The sequence below is a fragment of the Eubalaena glacialis genome, chromosome 14 (assembly GCF_028564815.1).
Source record: "Eubalaena glacialis isolate mEubGla1 chromosome 14, mEubGla1.1.hap2.+ XY, whole genome shotgun sequence".
In the NCBI taxonomy this organism is placed as follows: Eukaryota; Metazoa; Chordata; class Mammalia; order Artiodactyla; family Balaenidae; genus Eubalaena; species Eubalaena glacialis.
In genome coordinates this window covers 91,855,064-91,876,650 of record NC_083729.1, presented here as the reverse complement: position 1 = coordinate 91,876,650, position 21,587 = coordinate 91,855,064, and the positions used below count along the sequence as shown (strand labels likewise).

General features: G+C 52.2%; 2 protein-coding genes across 4 annotated transcripts in view; one reads left to right on the top strand and one right to left on the bottom strand.

Moving 5' to 3' along the window:
* TGFBRAP1 (transforming growth factor beta receptor associated protein 1) overlaps window positions 1-3,228 on the top strand; it is a 48,190-nt gene extending 44,962 nt beyond the window's left edge. For all 3 annotated transcript variants that reach the window (XM_061210770.1, XM_061210771.1, XM_061210772.1), the window contains one exon: window positions 697-3,228. In XM_061210770.1, coding sequence (XP_061066753.1) covers window positions 697-873 — 177 coding nt within the window. In that variant the 3' untranslated portion in view covers window positions 874-3,228. The remainder of the gene's footprint in view (window positions 1-696) is intronic.
* Window positions 3,229-15,326: 12,098 nt separating this feature from the next.
* GPR45 (G protein-coupled receptor 45) overlaps window positions 15,327-21,587 on the bottom strand; it is a 76,855-nt gene continuing 70,594 nt past the window's right edge. Inside the window, exon 3 of the mRNA XM_061210529.1 lies at window positions 15,327-16,696. Coding sequence (XP_061066512.1) covers window positions 15,327-16,625 — 1,299 coding nt within the window. The 5' untranslated portion in view covers window positions 16,626-16,696. The remainder of the gene's footprint in view (window positions 16,697-21,587) is intronic.

Sequence of the window (21,587 nt, the reverse complement as noted above, 5' to 3'; positions counted from 1 at the left end):
GCCAACCTGGCATCTTGAAGGCATTGAATGTTTGTTGAATGACTAAAGAAACTAATGAGTAGGGTGAATTCACTAAGCCGTCACTCCGTCCTGCCACTAGGCTGACTTGCTGGGCTGATTCACGCGAATTGTGCAGAAAGGCTTTTAGCTTGCAGAACTCAAGTCCTGTTTATCAGACAAGAAGTAATAAAGTTTTGTTAGTTTTGTTAGTTACATTTAAAGAAAGGAAATGACATTTCCTGGGGCCGGTCAGGAACGGTGCCACGGATCGACCCCATGGCTTTGACCCAGTCTCTTATTTGGGCCTTAACTTTTCTTGTTTGCAAGCGAGGGGAGCAGGGGATTAGACAGCTTTCATGGTTTTGTCAGCTCTAACGCCCCATGATTCTGTAATAGGCCTTGCTTGAATAGATCAGAGCTCAGAGAATGTTTGAAAGAAGATCTTGGTGAGAAATTCCTCCGCCAGACAAGCAGCAATTACTTTTGTAAAATAAGAAGGCAGTTTTGTAGCTTTTTTGACTTGTCCAGTTCCGAGGATGTGTTTGTTTATTTTCACCGCTGATACTCTGTTTCGAGAAATTGATATTAAAGCTGTCCTCACCAGTGATAATAACAACCCATGGGGTAATGCGTGTCAGCTCTGAAAACCAGTGTCACTTATGTCACAGGCGTCCCTGCCTTTGTTTCTTTTTGCAGATGAAGCTGAAAGGAAGCTCAGTTCGGCTCTCAGACAAAAAGCTTTGCCAGATGTGCCAAAACCCCTTTTGTGAGCCCGTGTTTGTTAGGTATCCCAACGGTGGTCTCGTCCACACCCACTGTGCGGCCAGCAGACACACGAACCCCAGCTCCCCCAGCCCCGGGGCTCGGACTTGAAGAGGCTGGGCCGAGGGCTCCTTACCAAGCCGGCCGGGTGCACAGAGCAGGAGGCCGCGTCAGCCGTCATCTGGTGCTGGGGGGCTTCAGTCCGTGGGAAATGGGATGCGGCCGACCCCCTGCATCGGATGGAAATGGATAATCCCCAAAATAGAGACATGCCAGATTCACCCGTCCAGGGACATCGCCACCCAAAACAGATGTCTGCTCTGAAAGGAAATGAGCCTTCCTGTGCCACCCGGACAAACCGGACCCCGCACCCCGAGCCCCGATCTGTAGACACGTATTTGCACTGGAAACGTTTGCTCCAGTGGCACGGAGGGGACCGCGTCCTGGCGGGCGAGTGGCCAGGGCGCAGAGCTCTCCATCCTCCCCGCCTGGCCACCGGCCACCCTGCGGGCTCTGCCTTTGCCCTGAGGGACAGCTGACCTCAGGGAGGTATCTTTGTTCCTTCTCACTTCCTATCTGGCTTCCAACCCCTAAAGATCTGCCTGGGTACCCAGGCCCTCCCTTTGGGGTAAATTCATTCGCTTCTGGCTGCCTCGCAAGTGAAGGCCCCGAGAAGCTGTGGACGTGCCAGGAAGAGCCGCTTGCAGGTCTGGAGCCGACGGCGGGGGCAGGGGCACACGGCGCATCACCCGCCGTTTTGTAACTCCATGATTAACAGGTTCAATTAGAACTTTTAATTTGGCGTTATATCCTCTTTGTGATTTTTCTCTCTTTTGGAAATTCACCTCCGTCATGTTCATTAGGGACGTTTTTCTTTGTTACCCCCCCATTGATTCCTCGAGAAATGAAAAGGGAAAGGTCGTGAGCACAAGCTGAGCATGTTTTCCGGGGCGGCTGGCGGTCACCTCCACGCTGGCCAGGGCGGGCTGTGGGTGACGGCTGCCCTGCGCCACGGGGGTGTCACCCCTCCCGAGGGAGCGCCGCCCCCGGAGGAAGTCCAGGCGGGCTGCCTTACCTCTAGCACTTTACACGCCTGCCCTGCGGCTTCCTGGACACACAGGACAGACACCTCCCGCATCACAGACCCCGCGTCCATGCCGCGTCTCTGCCCAGCATCGCGGAGAAGCTGACGCTGTTGTTACTTCACTGCCCTCTCCTGAATTTCTTCCCGGTGATTATCGACTCTATCAGGGACTAAGAAGAAAGATGCCGTGACGCCTGGCAAACGTGCGTCGGCTCGTGCGTGTGACGAGGGGACCCCGGGACCCGGCCCCTCTCCTTCAGCCCAGGCCTTAACAGACGGGGTGGAGAGCTCGTCCTCCCTGCTGTGAAAACGCTTTCTGTACTATCACGGTCACTGTTCTCTCTCCTCTTGTGAGTCCAAGGGGGTCCAGAAACTCTTCCCTACTGTGTCTCGATTTCTAAAGAATAAATGATGAAGGAATTCTTGCAGCTCAGCCGTGTGCTGTGTAAGCTGGTGTGAATGAAAGCCCAGTCGTGAGTCTTCACCCTGCGGATGGCTGTGAAGGAACGGCCGTGTGCCTGGGGACGTTACCATTACGACTCGTGAGTTTGGGGTTATCCCTCAGAGAACAAGTGGCTAGGACACGGAAAACTGCACCTTTAAAAGCACTGTTTCTCTCCACGAGATGGGTACAATCCTGGAAAAGCCTTCCGATCGTTCCTTTCTCACTTGGGGGCACTGGTCTCTCTGTGCTCTGAATACTGATCAGTATTTTGAAATGTTTGTTATCCTTTAGAATAATGGGAACTGAAGTTGAGCAGTTTTCTGTCTCTACTCTAGAATCCGCTAATGTAGCAGAATTCTCTGACCCTGTGCAGAATTGTTAAAACCCTTGCCTTTCTCTAACTCCCACAAGGCCCTTTTCTCAAATCATATTTTTAAAAGAAATACGTGGTTCTTTCTAAAGACCCGCTCTCTTGTGATTGTGCCATTGGTTAGAGGAATTGGAACCATCACTTGGCCCTTGTCCCCCTGGGTCGGTTCGATGTCACCATCCTAGTTAAAATAGCATGAACTGGACTCAGCTGACATTAGTATTCTCTGGGCAAGACTCTTCAATTTCATGAGCTGGTTATCTGCTGTCGCTTATCAGGTATCCGTGTGGGAGTGGCACGTGGGCTATGGAGCCTTGAGCCCGCGCTCAGAGCTGGAAGGCCCCGGGCCTGAGCCCCGGATGTGCTTGCGGTGGGGCTCCAGGGTCCCTGGGTACCACCCTTGAGTCACTGCCTGTCACACAGCCGGGGTAACCTGGGCTTCCCCCTCGCCCGCCTATGGAAACCTGGTCCTTTCAACTTTACCCTCTGCCCCTGGTTGGATCCCAAATACACAAGATGTACAAATGTAAACTTGTTGATTTTATTAAAGTTCTTTTAATTCTTTGTCCCTCCTGTAATTCTTTTTTAAATAAAAGTTATCTTGGTGACGTGATCGTTTCCGCTCGCATGGCACCTAGCCCAAGGGGCCATAGACCTTAGTCACCTGCCCTGGTGGTGCCTTCCCGCTCCTGCAAGGACTTGCATTGGTCGCTTCTCAAATCCTTTGGTGTTGCTTCACTACATTTTAAACAATGCACTTCTGACTATCTCCTGCATAATCTTACGGTGCTCTTGGATGTTTGTGGCCTTCAGATTAATCCTGGTCTGCGGAGTTTAACGAAGGAGATCTCCGGTTACTTCTCCGATATTTCACCTTTTAGCCACATGCTCCCAAGGGAGCCTGCTGCCCTTGGATTTCTAGCCCCAAATATATTCAGGGAATAGAACTTTGTTTAAATCTCACCTTTTAAATTTTAATTCATCCCTTAGAACCCCGTTCACAGCAGGCCTTTGAGAAATCCTGTCAGGTGAATGTCATAGCCCTCCTTCGTGTTCTTTCTTTCCTTGTGGGTACTGCACTAGCCCGAGGATGGGGTGCGCGCACAGCTGAGCACCCCTGACTGTTCTAAGCCCCTGCTCCGTGTCGGTCGGGCTGGTCAGCTCCACGTGTGTGTGGCTGATGGGAGCCGTGAGCTGTCGTGAGTCCTCTGGATTCCAGGCTGAAGAAGCCGGGGTACAGCTGGTTGGGGTGGTTTTCTTGGAGTTTGAGTCGCACCAGCTCAGAGCCGTGGTCCCCACCTGTGCTTCACCGACCACGAACAAAAGAGAAAAGCAGAAGCCAGCCTACGGTGACTGTTCAAGCGCAAAGTCCCAAAGCAGCAACTACGCTCCTTTTCTCCTTCCTGCACTATTGCTGTCTAGGGTCGTTAGCATATTAGGAATTAAAAGGGGGGCTTAGGCAGGCAAACCTGACTGGAAGGGAAAAGGCTGTGGATTCACTGCCTGTGAGAATACGACAGGGCCGAGTGGCTGAGAGAGAACAGGAGCGTGGCTTGGTGTCCTGATGGAGGTGAAGCCCGGCACCCGACTCCGATGAACGGGCTGTGACTCGTGTTGGGAGTGATTAGATAGTAACTAACACCCCGTTTGCTCTGAGTGGGTCTGTCACCCTTAGCGTGTGAATGAGGATGCACGGGAATCTAGGCCATACGGACAGAAAGCCCTTTCGCCGCCAAAAAGCTAACCGGCTAGAGCACCGCCTAAAAGCACGTTAGTACCTCGTTCAGAGACAAGCACTGGGGTCAGTGACGCCTGCTCTCTGCAGCTTGCAGCTGGGGAAGGGAAACAGATAGTTATAATTCAGCCTGCAATCCAGAGTCGTAAATTGGTGCAACAAGACACGTGGTAAGAAGGAATTAGAAAGCAACACACCCAACTCCGCAGGCCGCGTGTGACTTGGGAAGTAAAACGCTACCACTAGGGTCTCACTGGGCTCTGGCACCCTCCGCTGTGGCCCTGGCAGGCCACCTCCCCTCGGCCGTGGTGTCATCCATAGCCTGGAGGTGGACCTGGGTGGTGGCTGAGGACACTCTGGGTGTTCGGCCTTAGTCCCAAGCCAGGAAATCAGGACACAGCAGTGGGATGGTCCAGCCTCGGATACCAAATGCCGCTCTCTGGGATCTCGGGTCTCGGGGTTCGCACAGGAGCTCCTCTGCAGCGGCCCCACGGATGTGTCTGAGCGCCCGGGGTATCAGCTGCCAGAATCTCATTGCGTTGCTGCAATCGGCAAGAAGGTCCCTCTGTGCGGCCCACGCCCCTGCCTCCAGAGCTGTGCCTGCAGCCTTTGGAGGAGCTGGTCTGCGGCTGCCCTTTTCTTTTCTCTTCTTGCTTTATAATTGATTTTTATTGGCGTATGGTGGCTCTACACTGCTGTGTTAGTTTCTGCTGTCCAGCAAAGTGAATCAGCCCTACGTATACATATATCCCCTCTTTTGGACTGCCTTCCCATTCAGGTCACCACAGCACTGAGCAGAGTTCCCTGTGGTTTTTGAACCTCTCTTTACACAAACCTCTAACATCTTTCAGGGAGGGAAGGAGATATGCCCGTCCCCAGGGCCCTGGTCCTGCCCCTGCTTAGGTGATTGGTCCTGCTATCATGGCTCAGTTCCTGCCTTCAGGTAGGTCACATAGCGTGTGCGTGTGTGTGTGTGTACGTGCGTGTGTGTGCGTGTGTGTGCCTGCGTGTATGTGCAAGCATGTGGATGTGTGTGTGTACGTGCATGTGTGTGCGTGTGTGTGCCTGCGTGTGTGTGCAAGCATGTGGATGTGTGTGTGTACGTGCGTGTGTGTGCGTGTGTGTGCCTGCGTGTGTGTGCAAGCATGTGGATGTGTGTGTGTGTACGTGCGTGTGTGTGCGTGTGTGTGCCTGCGTGTATGTGCAAGCATGTGGGTGTGTGTACATGCGTGTGTGTGCGTGTGTGTGCCTGCGTGTATGTGCAAGCATGTGGATGTGTGTGTGTACGTGCGTGTGTGTGCGTGTGTGTGCCTGCGTGTATGTGCAAGCATGTGGATGTGTGTGTGTGTGTACGTGCGTGTGTGTGCGTGTGTGTGCCTGCGTGTATGTGCAAGCATGTGGATGTGTGTGTGTGCGTGCGTGCATATGTGCATGTGTGTGTGGGTCTGGGATGGTGAGGACTGCCGTCCACCACTTCTTCCAACGTGCTAATCAGGGAAGCAGGGAGTTAGACCAGCCCCTGTTTCCTCCCGTCCGGCTTCTTTGTCTGCTGCTGGGAGGAGTCGGGTGCTGTTCCCACACCTGCACTCGGACCTGTGTGGCGGGTCACCTGCAGCAAGGGTTCCCTAATTGCAGGTGGGCAGCTGGCTGTCCCGGCACGTGGCACGTGTGAGCCCCCGTAACCCAGCATCACCTCTGCTCCTCTGACCGTAATTTCATGCAACCGCGTGTTGGAAACATGCAGGGGCTGTGCCACCCTCCTGTTTGTGCTCGGTGTAATTTACTGGTGTAATTTCCAGGTATCTGGTGTTTGTACAAATACTAGAAAATACGCTGCTTTGTAGCAGCTGACAGAGAAGCTCAGCCATTCCCAACCCGCCTCGGCCGTGCCAGGGTGCACACCCACCGGGCCAGGAGCTGAGGGGCTAAAAGACTCACCTTACCAAGAGCTGTATGCAAGGTGCTAAGGGGGCGGTTTTCCTTTTTCAATCCATGCATTCATTTATTCGTATATTCATTCATTCATTCATTCCACAAGTATATATTGGAAGATGCTCCGTGCCAGACATCATGCTCCGTTCTGCAGAAAAACTGGTGAGAGACACATCTGGTCTCAGCCCTGCTGGAGGTAACGACAGCCCCGGGGGACCAGATGCACGGAGTTGGAGGGAGAGTGCTGCACTCAGGGTGGGGGATGAGCGGGCTTATGGCCCCGTGGGGATGGAGAGAAAGAGGATCCAATGACTCTGCAGCCCAGGAAGGCGGCAGGGGACAGTGACAGATGAGGCTGGAGCCCGAGGTTTCATCCCAGTTCTGGGCGGAAGAGAAACACGGGTGTCTGTGCTGTAGAGAGACCAGCAGTCCCCCCACCAGGGGCAGCCTCAGCCAATGTGTCCATCTGGTATTGGGTCCATTCATCTTGGTCTTTACATGGTTTTTAATTATATGGGAAAGGACTCCCGCCCCCCCCAAAAAGAAACAGAATGTTGTGGCCAGTTAATTTGGAGAATCCTTTGTATTAAAATATAGTACATGGAGGGCTTCCCTGGTGGCGCAATGGTTAAGAATCCGCCTGCCAATGCAGGGGACATGGGTTCGAGCCCTGGTCCAGGATGATCCCACATGTCATGGAGCAACTAAGCCCATGCGCCACAACTACTGAGCCTGCACTCTAGAGCCCGTGAGCCACAACTACTGAGCCCACGTGCCACAACTACTGAGCCCACATGCCACAACTACTGAAGCCCGCACGCCTAGAGCCTGTGCTCCACAACAAGAGAAGCCACCGCAATGAGACGCCTTCGCACTGCAACGAAGAGTAGCCCCTGCTCGCCATTAGAGAAAGCCTGCGCGCAGCAACGAAGATCCAATGCAGCCAAAAATAAAATTAATTAATTAAATAAATAAAAATTTTTTAAAATGTTAAAAAATAAAATAAAATATAGTACATGGATAAAAAATTGGAGGTATAGTAAGGCCAACAGATCAGGAGACAATTGCCACTGAAAAGATAGTTTTTATACTCACAGATCCCGGAGACCCTCCTCACAGGGGAGGGGGCACACCAGTCACATGGGGAAGCACCAGGGCCAGGCAGGAGGCACAGGGCAGGTCGGGGAACGTGGGCAGGGGCCTTTATTGTGGTTTCCAAGGGAAGGAGGGGGTGAGGTGGCTGGGCAGGCTTGGGGCTGGCTCGTTGGAATGATTTCCATGGGCTCTGGGCCCAGGGGCTGTCCCTGGCTGTCTGGCCCTGGCCCTGGGGGATTAGAGCCGGCGGATAGCAGCTCGGGGTGTGAGCACCCACAGAGGAGGCGGTGGGGTGTGGGCGCTGGTTGGGCTGGTTTCTATTTGAAGGGGCGCTCGCAGGCGAATTGTTTACTGTCTCCAGGAGCTAGCCAGTCCTGGGAGCGGCAACCTCTCCAGGGTCGGCCAGGACCCAGATGTCAAAGCATCAGAATACAGAAAATCAAAGACGTGGTTAATACAGATTTTCGATTAAACCGCTGGGGTGGCCACATTGTACTCTGCTTCCCAGGACAGAGAATTGAACGTGACAAGGTTAACGTACTTCTAACAGCAAGATAGGAAAGGCTGCTCAGAGTAGCACAGGGTGAGGACAGGAAAGAGGATGGTCTGGAAACCCTTCCCGGGCCCCACCTGCCAGACGTGTGTTGTGGTCAAAGGGTTTCTCGAGCCTGAGTGACTCAAGTTGGCTTATACTTGCCGTGAATAAGACTTTCAACCCAGATTGGTTTCTGGAGAGGGGTAAGATGCCTTTAATAGTTGTTTCTCTGTATAGCTAGTGTATAGCACAGGGAACAATACTCAATATTTTGTAATAACCTATAAGGGAAGAGAATCCAAAGAAGAATGTATAATATATATATGTTCTGACTATAACTGAATCGCTGTGCTGTACACCTGAAACTAACATGATATTGTAAATCAACTATACTTCAATTAAAAAAAAGGAAAACATGAAAATTCAGTTGTTTCTCATGCTTTTCTAGATATAATTAGTGAATATATATTAATTGGCCGAAGCCTTTGCAGCACTGTCAAGCTCTTGAATAATTAATGTCTCCTCCGTCAAACGGCTGTGGGCTTTCTCTCCCGGGCTCCTTCATGTCCCAATTCATAATCCAACCTTGGCCCAGCCTGTTGGTGGACGACCTGTTGGTGGCTGCTGAGAAGAGCCTCACAACCTACCTTAAGAGTTTCCCAAGTTTTTGGTAACTCTCAAGCACAGCTGGTTAGAGAATAAATTGCCATGACCTTTCCGAAAAAACAATTTTATTATGGCATCAAAAGCCATCAGTTCCACTTTCATAAGTTTATTTTAGGAAAATAATCAGCAGCTAGGTAGGAAGATTTATGTCAGGGATACTCATTATAGGATTTTTTTTTTTTTTAATAGTGGAAAATAGAAAAAAACAAAACCAAACAGGGAGTACTTAAGTAACTTAGCTTCTGGTGCAGCCACATAATGGATGACTTCCAGCCACCAGAAATCACTTCAAAACATGAAAAAAGGGGCTTCCCTGGTGGCGCAGTGGTTGAGAATCTGCCTGCCAATGCAGGGGACACGGGTTCGAGCCCTGGTCTGGGAAGATCCCACATGCCGCGGAGCACCTGCAGCCCACGCACCACAACTACTGAGCCTGTGCGTCTGGAGCCTGTGCTCCGCAACAAGGGAGGCCGCGATAGTGAGAGGCCCGCGCACTGCGATGAAGAGTGGCCCCCGCTTGCCGCAACTAGAGAAAGCCCTTGCACAGAAACGAAGACCCAACACAGCCATAAAATAAAAATAATTTAAAAATAAATAAATAAATAAATAAATAATCATTAAAAAAAAAAAACAACTACCAAAACACTAAGCTAAGCTGTGGGATAGTATGATCTAAATCTTGCAAAAGAAATACACATTTTTATATGTAAGTTTAAAAAACTAGAATATCTTTAATTTTCTTTATGCGTTTGGGTAAAAAACAAGTTTTCATTTCTACAAGGAGCAAATTACCTCTATAATAAAAAATAATCAGTAGATATGAGTTTTAAAACTTGTCTAAGACTAGAGAACGTTTATTCCTAAGGATGGAAAGTACTCCATTCTCTTACAGAATCTAAATTGAAACTTTAAGGTATAGCATCACCTCACGTCTAGTTAAGAACTTACCCATATCTGCTTATTGCATCATTTGAGAAGGAAAGATTCGAGGAAAACAGAGCAGGGGGCCGGGGAGTGAAGAGGATGTGGGGGAAGAAGAGGGTCTGTAGGTTCACACGAAGGTATCATGGAGATTTAGACTCTGGGGACAAAAACCTGGTGGAACCGCACACCTTGGAGAGCGTCTGAGCTGGTGCATCTCAGTGGTCCCAGGGCTCCCCGCCGGGGAAAGTGGTTCCTAGCGGCCTGGACTGCCTGCTTCCTGAGAGGCCCGGCAAATCCCGTGACAGTCGAAGCCTTGGGGAGACAGAGCCTCCTGCTCCCCACAGAGTTTCTCCCTTCACGCTTTGAAAGCAAATTACGCTTTGCACTTTTCCATATGCATTTATAAAGTTATTCAGTCCTGTGTGTCTTTTATGGTGAGGTGAGTGACCCTTTCTTCATGGTTTAATAAAACATCCGAAGTCTTCATGACACCACAGCAAAGCACCGCAAGGAGGGGAGACTGCAGCAGCATTTCAATGAGGGAGGAAATGAGAAAGGAGTCCCCAAAGGACACTTAATAAGGAACAGCAAACCTGTCTTTTCAAAAAATGCTTCTGGAAATGAGCTTGGCTGTTTTTTTCCGGCTGGATGGTTGGCAAAGGGACAGCAGCTGCCAGAGGCAGCAGGAGAGAGCGCTGGGGAGCTGGAACACGCAGATCCGTGCAAGGGACCGGCCTTATTACCCCGGCCTTGGGGATGGTCAGACGTTTACCTGGACACCTCCAGGCTGAGCTGGCATATCAGCACCCTCGGATTCCTGGGTGCAGAAGGTAACGTTCTGGTCACACCTGTGTGTTTCTCATACAGGTGAGTTCTTTCTGTTCCTATCAGACTAAGTAGGAAAAATCCCTCTGTGCTGCAGCCCCTCCCTGGTTCCCTCTGAGCCAGGCGCTCGGGCACCTCTCCTATTCTTAGATCACCTCGTCCCCGGCTCCTCCAGGAGGAAAGGGCAGAGGGCGGAAGGTAAACCAAGACTGTCTGCTACAGTGCCCTCGCGCGCCCGCCCCAAATAACGTGCGCGCACGCGCACACATCATGCTATGTGTTCCAACATCCTTTTATTCTTACACAATCCAGATGTAACCACCCCTAGGGTCCCCAGCCCTGTTTGCTTGAGCTGCTCAATCGCCATGGCCTGGCCCCGGCCCCCATCTCTGCAGGTCCACCTTGCCATCAGCCACCGGTCTGCACCTTCCAATAGGCGAAGCTTTGAAAGTATACTCTTTCCTTTAACATAATCAAATTCTTGGCAGACTCCGTCTCAATCGCTGTCGATTGTGGTTTTAAATTATAAATTTTTTATCTTAGCAAAAGTCATCTCTTTGTGGCTGCAAATTTTCAAACACCTTTTGTGCCTAAAAGGTTAAATGTGGCGACTCTCTTCTCAGCCCAGTCATCAACGCACATGCAATTCCTGTGTCTGGACGCGCATCCCCAGGCGCTGGGGGCTAGAGGTAAAGAGAGAGGCACCATCTTGGGTGGATTGTGTTTATTTTACATCGAGAAGAGGCTCAGTTATGAAATTTGCACTTAGGACTTAAGAATGTCTGTGTGTGCTAAGATCGCTCATTTTTCAGAATCGCGCAGTCCTGGCAGAGACTGCTGGGAGTCCCCCAACTCCTGCTCTCCTTCTGTGCTGAGAGAGCCTTGACTGGACACGTGGGCACCTGACTAGGGACTCAGTCTCCCAGCCTCCTTTGCAGCCGGCATGATCATGTGACATCTCCCAGCCTCCTTTGCAGCTGGCATGATCATGTGACTCATCCCCAAGCCTCCTTTGCAGCTGGCGTGGTCATGTGTCTGGGCTCTGGACCAGGGAAGACCAGGGAAGACCAGGGGAGTGTGGATGTGCCTTATCCCACCCTCCTCCACACTTTCGCCTCCTGAGGAGCCAGGACACAGACCTGGCTGCGGCCTGTACTGACCCCAGAGATGAGGACGATGCCCCAGGGACAATGCACACCGAGATGGGCGGAGCCTGAGTCCCGAACAACCCGGTGGGCACGGAGCCCACCTCACAGCTGGACTTCCGTGAGTGTGGGCGGGGTTATTTTTTAAGGTTAGCGCTGCGTGCGGGGTGTGTTACAGCAGCTCTGCCCATTTCCCCTAGCCCACTGCCTCCCTCCCGGCCTCCCTCCCGCCTGCATCCCTGGCTCCGCCACCCAGCTGTCTGCGGCCCTTAGAACCACCGAGAACAGTGGGGTGTGACCTCAGGCTGTTTCTCCTGCCTGGGGGTAGGGTGGCACTACCCACCCATCCCTTCCCCTAGCAGCCCAGGGAGGCTGACTCACAGCCCTGGGAGCGTTTTGAGCGGAATGAAGTGGTCATTTCAGGCCATCGAGTCCATGCTCCTGGCTTCAGTAGCTGTTGTGTTCTTGTCAGCAGACCCTGAAATCTTACAAGCACATGAAGACAAGGAAAGGACAGGACAGCCAGTTTCTGAAACACATTTTTACCCTTGCCCCAAACAGACAAAGCTGGGACGTAAGCAGGTTGACAACACGACTCTAGCGATTACTGCCCTGTTATATCCAGCCCAGGTGTGGGACTAGATCCTCATATACATTATGTCATTTGTTCCTCTCGGGGGCCTCTGGCTGGGAGTGTCTCCCTCATTTAGGAGACCAGGAAGCTGGACACAGAATCACTTGCTGGAGGCAAGGCTGCTGACAGCACAGCAACGTCGGAAATACTTAACATGGCAGATTTTTAGTCCCAAAAAAAGCGTGTACTGTAAATCATGTCAGGGGAAACTATGCCGGGGCTCAGAGTAGCCAAGTAGGAATTGATCTAGACTTTGCTCTTCATCTTGGTTGTCAGAATGTCCTAGAGAACCTTTGCCTTTATTTCACCCCAACAGCAGGGGGCCGAGATTCATGATGACGAGGTAGTGGATTTTCCCGGGTGGTGAGAATTAGGATGACACTTCTGAGACTTATTGTGTCTTGTTTTGTGAGGCAGGGCTCACCCACGGGCCGTCACCACCACAGTCACTGCCCAGGACCCCACAGAAACAATTCAGCACCCAGGGTTTGGGGGAAGTCCAGGGCCAGAGAGAAGATGAAAACATAATACAGAGAAGCAGTGGTTGCCCTGCAGGCATCAGGGAAGGAGACAAGAACTTGCTATTTATGTAGTATTTTAAGCAGTTCCTTGAAGGCCCAGCGAGGCTGGAGAGAATCAGGAAGTCGGCAGAGTGAAAGTCAGAGGTGAAACTAACTGGCTGGAATTATCTAGCAGGGTGGGGAGTTTTTAAAAATGTGGGCGCCCTGTTGTGACCCTCCCAGTGCACAATATCCCGTTGTCATCAGTAATGCCCTTTAGTCATTGCAGCTCGGCTAGTGGCTTACAGGTTCTGGACTAGACTTCCCGAAGTGGGTGTATCTCAGGAGGTGTCCGACCCCAGATTCCTGGTGTACTAGTCGTGGCTCTGGCGCTAATTTTGGCAAGAAACACAGTCTTATACACCGAAAGAGCAGTAATACTTTACTTAAAATATATACAAAATTATTACTTTGAAACATATATATTACTATCCAACATACATCATATAACACTGCTTGATGTAAATTTTGGTACCTTCATTCGTTCAGTTTTGTGATTTCTTTTTTACACGAGGCTCCTGAAAAACGTTCATTTAAGAATGCCCACTGGAGGGGAGGTGCCCAGAGGCCTGGTCCCCGTGGTGGTCTGGCTGTGCTCTTGGACACCACTGAGGCTGTGCAACTCTGCCTCGCGGGGGGCACTCGGGACACAGAAGTGAGGGGACCCACCTCAATCAATCACATGCCATTGACCATCTTCAACCACTCTCTCTCTCTCTCCTCTCTCATCTGCCTCCCTCTCCTCTCTCTCCTCTCTCTCTCTCTTCCTCACTCTAGGTATACAATGGTCTGGGGGGTCTGGGCCTGGGTGTAAAAGGAGGGTGAAGTTGGTGAGAAAAAGTGCCAATTATTTTCTGGAAAAGCCCTTGTCTGGACTTAGGTTAATGTGAATTATGTTATCTTTCTTTTTTGCTTCTGTCACAGGAGGAAAGCATGGGAATGGGGAGCTGGTCTCTTCATACAACCTTGGAAAGGAAATGAGAAGAAAAACACAAAGGGGAGTGTCTGTGCTTGAGTTACAGTTATCCTGAGATAAATCAGACATCTGCCTTTGGGCCCAGATGGGCGTGACTCATCACCATCCCCTACAGTGCCTTGCATCTCATAGGCACTTAATAAATGCTCACTGCATGGATGGATAAACGAAGGCAGGGGATCTGGTGACTACAAGTGGAAAACATGCACATGGCAGGGACCTCGGCAGGGATGTGGGAGACCCTCTAGGCCTGCTTCCTCGCTTAGCAGATGGGGAAACCGAGGCCCAGAGAAGTGGGGGTGAAACGAGCAAGGTCACGTGACTAGTTCCTGATGGAGTTAGACTTAGAACCATATTTTCTAAATTTATCCTCAAATTTCCCACTCTCTTCAGATCTGAAGCTGTAAAGAGAGCTCCGTGGACTCAACCGTGTGCCCTGACCTCAGGAAAGTCACCCCCACCATCAGAAGCTCCCAGTGGTAAAGGGGGCCCTGGGTGTAGAAGCTGGGTGTACGAGACAAGCAGCAGGTCCCCTCTAGGCAGCTGCCCTCCTGGGATCCCAATCCTGCCTGGGCTGGGGGACCAAGGTCCTGGAGGGGTGGCCCCGACGGCAGTGGTCAGACCCCTGCGGCCCTGAGTGAGGTAGAGGAACACAGAGGTCAGTGGGAGCGGGTCGTTGCATCCCCGCCGCAGGTCCTGGGACGGGGTGATGCGGCAGCCTCAGCGCGTCGAGAGGAACATGTAGACAAAGCCCCCGACCGCTTCTGGGGCTGAAAGCAAGTCGCCACAAGTACTTGCTGAAAAGATGGATCACAGGAGAAGGAGTGTGGTTCCCACTCACGGGGAAAGATGGAATGAGGACAAGGGGGGCCCGGGGACCAGAGGCGAGAGAGAGGGAAGGGGCAGGGGCTGTCACGGCAGGCAGGGAGGTGACAGGCTTCAGGGTGAGGGGCCGGGTGGGCCGGTCCAGGGGGGAGGGTTGAGGATGTGCGCTGGGGTGGGCTTGTCATTTCAGCTGAGCGGCCCCCGAACATTCTCTGGGCTTCAAGCCACCAAGGCCTCCCATGTGTCACACGGGGGCAGCTGAAAAGCCCAGGGGCTCCTCTGCTTCCCGCGTGATTTTGGTTTATAGAACGGACGATTTGGCATCGTCCAAAATGCACATCTGACCGATGTAAAGAACCTGGCATGTTTCCACAACGTATGCCACAGACACAAACGCCTCTGAAGAATGCTGGCGCCCAATACAGTGACTGATGACCCAGAGATGAACCTACTTGGGTTTCTCACGTCAGAACATGGCACCACTGCTGTCTCCGAGGCAGATCTTGAGAGAGCTCTTTGGACAGAGCCTTCCTCCTGCCCCGCAGCCAACCTCCCTCCCTGCTCCCCTCGCCTCCCTAACGTTGGGCCCGACTCCTTCATCACCCACCCGTTTCCCCTTTTGTCGTGATGGCCGTCCAGTTTCCATCAGACCCGCAGGGAGAAACAAAAATAATTCATCGTGCCAACCTGGGAGCCGCAGCTCACCCGGTAACAAATGAGTCCCTTTGTGCTTAAGAGGCCCCCCCAGGTGCTGACTGCACGGAAGTCCCAGGAAGCCGAGCAGGGGGCAGGGGGCTCACCGCCACCCCCTCCCTACACGGCGGACTGGTTTTCGGTGCACGCGTAGACGGTGCTCGGCTGGATTCGCCTCCGGATCCGCTCAGGCACTTTGGGGAGGATCTGGAAGGTCTGGGGCAGCAGCTCCAGGCAGGCCTCGCGGAACTTCTTGATTCGCCAGCAGTACACGATGGGGTTGAAGACGGACTTGAGGTAGCTGAGCCCTAGGATGCAAGAGCTGGTGGCGTAGAACGAGGGGCCGCAGTAGAACCTCCGGCTGAACACGGACAGCAGGCTGTAGACGGAGTGCGGCAGCCAGCACAGCGAGAAGCCCACGAAGAGGATCAGGATGGTGGTGAAGGCCTTGGTTTTGAAGCTCAGGTCCAGGCTGACCTGCTGCTGCCGCTGGAGCCGCCGCAGGCCGGCGCGGGGCAGCCGCCGCAGGTCCAGGCTGTCCGACTGGCTGTGCACGCGCACGGCGTTCTTGCGCACCGTGTGCAGGATGCCCAGGTAGGAGCCGAGCATCACGGCGAAGGGCGCGAAGAAGGCGGCGCCCACCAGCGCCAGCACGTAGGCGCGGCCGGCCGGCAGTTCGGTGTAGCCCAGCACGCACTGCGGGGCCCGCGCCGGCACCTCCACCAGCGGCCAGGCGGCCAGCGACGGGGCCGAGACGCAGAAGGACAGCGCCCAGGACGCGGCGATGATCACCTTGGCCCTGCGGGGGTTCAGCCTGTCCTGGCGCTGGACGATGATGAGGAAGCGGTCCACGCTGATGATGAGCAGGATGGCCACGCCCTCCAGGACGAAGAACCAGTAGAGCGCGGCCGAGAGACGGCAGAAGGAGTCCCCGAAGTGCCAGCGGACGGTGACGAGGGTGACGGCGGTGAAGGGCATGCAGCACAAGGACAGCATGATGTCCGAGAAGGCCAGCGTGGCCAGCAGCAGGTTGATGGCAGAGCGCATGGCCGGCCTCTGGTACACGATGACGCAGACCACGGCGTTGCCCAGGAGCCCCACCACGATCATCAGCATCATGAGGGCCGCCAGGGACATCCTGAGGGGCGCTGGCGGGGCGGGGGGCCCGGGGTCTGCCGAGTGGCTCCCGTTGGGCAGCGGGTGTTCGTAGGTCTCGATGGACGAGCGGTTACAGGCCATCGTGGAGGGAAGCCTGGAGCTGGGGCAGAAGGGAGAGGAAGGGGCCTCAGCGCCTCGGGGGCTGCAGCGTTCTGCCTGCCGGCTGCATCGACCTACCGGTTGTCTTGGATCTGGAGGGCGCTGCAAGGGCTGGGAGGAGCCTCCCTCTTTGGGAGCAACTGGCTGGGATTCGCGATTCATCAATCACAGCCTCCGCATCTCCGTGACAACCGACTGTGTCCTTAGCTTTCTACTTGGACGCTCTCAGGGGCCTGGAGCAAAGAAGCACGAAAGAGAACGGGGTTAGACCTTCCAAGCGCGGGTTGAATAGAGCAGTTTTTGCCTTTTACAGGTATTTTAAACATCAGAGTGGCGATGACTCACTTACTTACCACGTGGCACAAGGCTTGGTCTTCACAAATACACCGAGCCTTGTCACATCACCCAGGAAACCTGATTAGACCCACCTTGTGGGGGACCAGATTTTGTAATCAACATTTCCATAATCAGCGTGTATTTTATAACTTGAATTATAAACAGCCTGATCCAGTGAAGCTTTGGACAAGGCAACCCCCAGTAGAAAGCCAGCTCCATGAGGGCAGGGTTTTGTCTGTGTTGTTTGCTGTGTCCCCAGCGGAGAAGATGCTCAACAGAAATTTTGTGGAGTAAATAAATGGTAGTTGATGCCGCTGCTATTTGTTTTAAGTGTGGAGTCACGTGCAGTTGTAAGAAATAATCCAGCAAGATCCCATGTACCCTTCCCCCAATTTCCCCTAGTGGTAACACTTTGGATAACTGTAGTGCTGCTAGACTGCTAGAATGTTACTTTTGGAAACACTGATGAAAAGGAGGACACTCTCCCCCCAGATAAACCCTTTTAAAGGGTGCTATTGGGGCTTCCCTGATGGCGCAGTGGTTGAGAATCCGCCTGCCAATGCAGGGGACACGGGTTCGAGCCCTGGTCCTGGAAGATCCCACATGCCGCGGAGCAACTAGGCCCGTGAGCCACAATTACTGAGCCTGCGCGTCTGGAGCCTGTGCCCCGTAACAGGAGAGGCCGCGATAGTGAGAGGCCCGCGCACCGCAATGAAGAGTGGACCCCACTTGCCACAACTGGGGAAAGCCCTCGCACAGAAACGAAGATCCAACACAGCCAAAATAAATAAATAAATAAATAAAAATAAATTTAAAAAAAGAAAAAAGGATGCTGTTATCTTTCATTTCGTGTTTCTTTCGTGGGTGTGGCAAGGATGGTATTCTGTAGCTCAGTCCAAAGTCAGCTTGCTGAGCAGGTGAAATCCACCACTTTCCCACCACTGGGCGCCTCCGGAAGGCTGCTTAACCTCTGCTGGTGTGACCTCCTCGTCTGTAACATACAAATTCCATAGCTTCCCACTGACTGATGACTTGGCAGGCTGTCCACTTGAGGCGGAAAGAATGTCCTTGCAGAGACTGGGAGACGTCACTCCTTCTGGCATTCGGCATTGCTGGGGTTAGGTTGGCAGTGGATTTGATTCTGTTCCTTCACAGGTGACAAGTTATTGACCCTTGAAGGCTGGATATTTTCTTTCTGAAAAATGTTTACAAGGCAGTGTCTAGATATGAGTCTTTTCTTGTTTGTTGTGCTGGGTACTCAGAGGGCCTTTTAAATCCAAAGCCATGTGCCCCTCAACTCTGGGAAAGTTTCTTTTTTCACGTCTTTGCTAGTTTTCTCCCTTTTGATCTTTGTGGAGAATACTTAACAGGTAGATGCTGGACCTCACTGATTGGGCCTTAATTTTTCTTTTCTTTTCCCTTATTTTTTAAAAAAATTTTACTTAAAAAATTTTTCATTGAAATATAGTTGATTTACAATGTTGTGTCCCCTTGTGTGTGTGTGTGTGTTTTTTTTTTTTTTTTTTCTTTGTGTGTTTTTAATTTGTCTGCTTTGGACTCTTTTTTACACTGTGCTCTGAGGGGTTTTTTAACTTTGTGTTTAGTCCTATTTAATTTCTGACTCTGGCAGTCATGTTTTAAAATCTCAGAGTGTTCCTGTCTTCTGTGTCTTTTGTGCAGCTCTTCACTCGTTGAGGGATGTAGTCTCGAAACTCTCCAGGTCCCTAGAGGTGGTATTTTAAGTTCTCTTCTTTTTTTCTGAACTTTCTCTGGCTCCTCTGGAGTCAGGGCCTCAGTTTCTCTTTAAGACTGCTGGTCCTCCTCACGCTAGCGATCCTGAGTCCTGATCCTGCTGCGTCCCCAGGGCAGGGGGGCCACTGGGGGCAGTCTCCCGCCCACCCTCTCACTGTGTGGCATGCCCGGGGGTGGTCCAGTGCGGGCGGGCCTTGCATCAGGGTGCACGGGTGTGGAGCCAGCCCCAAGCTGAGGGCTTCCCGTGCTGGGAAGAGGAGGGCTGCCCTCTGGGACCATAAACCTTCATGACCATCAAGTGCATGGTCAGTACATTCACTGCAGTCTTCTACTCTTTGCCTAAAGGAGGAGAGATAAATATCTATCACTTGACTTCACACAGGTTGGACCTCCCCTTTTAAAAAAGTGGTTTGAGTGGGTCTCTGTTTTTCCAGTGCAGATGTTAAATAAGTACTTCACATAATTTGTAAGGATTATACCAACCTCATGACTCATCTTTAAGAAGTGCTGGGGCTTCCCTGGTGGCGCAGTGGTTAAGAATCCGCCTGCCAATGCAGGGGACGCGGGTTTGAGCCCTGGTCTGGGAAGATCCCACGTGCCGCGGAGCAACTAAGCCCGTGCACCACAACTACTGAGCCTGCGCGTCTGGAGCCTGTGCTCTGCAACGGGAGAGGCCGCGACAGTGAGAGGCCCGCGCACCGCGATGAAGTGTGAGCCAGGTGAGTATCAGACCTGTAGAAGCTTCCAAAGACACCTCAGCTGATGCTTCTCTTTTTTGGAAGCCCTCCTGCTTTCCACTTACTCATGCCTACTTCTTCCTCTGTGCTGGCAAGAAGCACCTCTTTTTCCAAGTTCCTTAGAGTCGTCCTTATCATAGCGATCTCAAGTTGAAGGGCTGGGGTGATGCAGGAATCTAGGAGGCCTCAGACCACTTAGTCTAAAGGCTCTGCGGGTGGCAACGTCTTGGTGATGTTAGCTCAGGTCCACCCAGCCCCCGGCGCTCCAGGTGTAGACCCTGCCTTGGCCGAGCACGCCCGGAACGAGTTCATCTCTGTGGTGGGAATAGTCATCCAGACTCGTGGAGGCTGAGCTGTATAATCAGAGATCTGGTGTGTTATTTTATAAGTGAGAAGTATCTCTCTGCAGACAACAAATGCTTGTGTTAGCACGATACTTCTGTGCCTCAGTTTTCCAATCTGTGAAATGGAGATAACTACACATCTACCCCCTGGGTTGTAAAAACATGTGCAAGACCTGGTACAAAGAAGGGCATTAGTAAATAATCAACTAGTAGTTAATACATTAATCCACATCCCTCATTGTTTCAAGTTTATGGATTTCTGTCTCTTGGATTACAGAGGAAGAACCATGACAGGCGTGCACAAAGCCCTCATGGATTAAGTCCTTCTTGGAGCACAGAATAAGGGGTCACTGAGTAAAAGACACACCCCTGTGTGTCCATGTGTCTGTCACTCCTGGCGGAACCCTTCACCTGCTCCCTTCTCTGCGCTGTAAGAGCGGATCTTCCCTACAACGTAATTACAGGGGGTGATTTCATGCTTAACCAAAGGAACAGATGGTGCAAGAAATTTTTTTTTTTAATGTGTGTCTTGAGATCGAATCAGATTAAAATTGTTTGGGCTTCTGGGCAACAACTTGTCTCTGATATTTTAATTTAGCGTTTTGGTCACGGTCCTGTTGCTAACACCCAAATCAACAGCACTTTTCTTACCAAGCGCTCGGGCACACTAAAGATCGAAGTGAGAGGTAACAGGCGAACAGGAAATGTTCTGGTACCTTCTTTAGTCTGACCCAGCACTACCACCTCTCTGGCGGTATTCACTTGGAGGGGTGGGATCGTGATGGGAATTACAAGCCGAGGAAGAAGCGAGTTGGGAACGGAACCATTTCAAGGTACTTACTGTAGTTCCCATGCCATCAATCCCACCTTGGAGCCGGGCGGTCGTGCAGGTGTTGAAGATAAACAAGCATCTTGAGCTGAGCTTTAATTTATGAGCTAAGGGGAAGAGACCGGCCTGTGCTGTGGCGTCAGCAGGGGTCCGCTGACCGTGTGCTCAATGGGCCGTGTCCACACAAAGGATGGAGGGAGCTTTCGGCCGTGCGCAGGGAGGAAACACTGCCATCTGTACACTGAACTGACCACGGCATTGTCTAAAGCTCCTTCCGCCACTCCTGCGGCCCTGCCGCTGCTCTGCGCGGAGAGCTGGCCCTGCCCACCATCCACGTGTGCCGCTCAGATGCATCCACGAGCAGCTCACCTTTGCAAAAGTAGTGCCAGGTAGAGCCAAGGCCCGAGGCCGGTCTCCGGTGCTGAGGCTCCGAAAGAGGGGCCCGACGTTGGTAGGACCAGAGCGAGAGTGAACGCAGTTTCTTGTCCGTGATGCTGACGAGCATAGAGAAGAGACAATGCCTCCACCGAACCAACCAAGATGAGATGCAGAGAGCCCTTAGGTGACAGCACACCTTCCAGTAGGTGACGGTGGAGGGTGGTCATCTGTGAGGGTGAGGGAAGGTGTCTTTCTCTGCTCCGTAAGTATGACAGCTCTGTGGGGGACCACCCGGTGGTACCCTGGGGGGTTACCTGGGCCAGGGGCAGCCGCAGGATGCTGCGAGGCCCTGGGACCTGCCCTGCCTGCCTGCCTCCTTCCCTCCTTCCCTCCTTCCCTCCCTCCCTCTTTCATTCCTTCCTTCCTCCCTCCTTCCTTCCTTCCTTCCTCCCTCCCTCCCTCCCTCCTTCTCTCTCCCTCCCCTCCCATCCCCTTCTTCTCTCTATCTCTGTGTGTGTGTCTGTCTATCTCTCTCTTTTTTAGCTTTTAGAACTTTTTATGATGGTACATTGCAAACCTATAGAAAAGTAGAAAAATTAGTATAACAGAGCCCCATTTGGCCAAGCTTTTGAGAGATCTTTTTCCCATTTCCTTCCATTGAAGTGGGAGCAGCTCTGCACGTCCTTGTCACCAAACACCTCCTTTCCTGGCTTTTTTTTTAAAATTATTTTATTTATTTTATTTATTT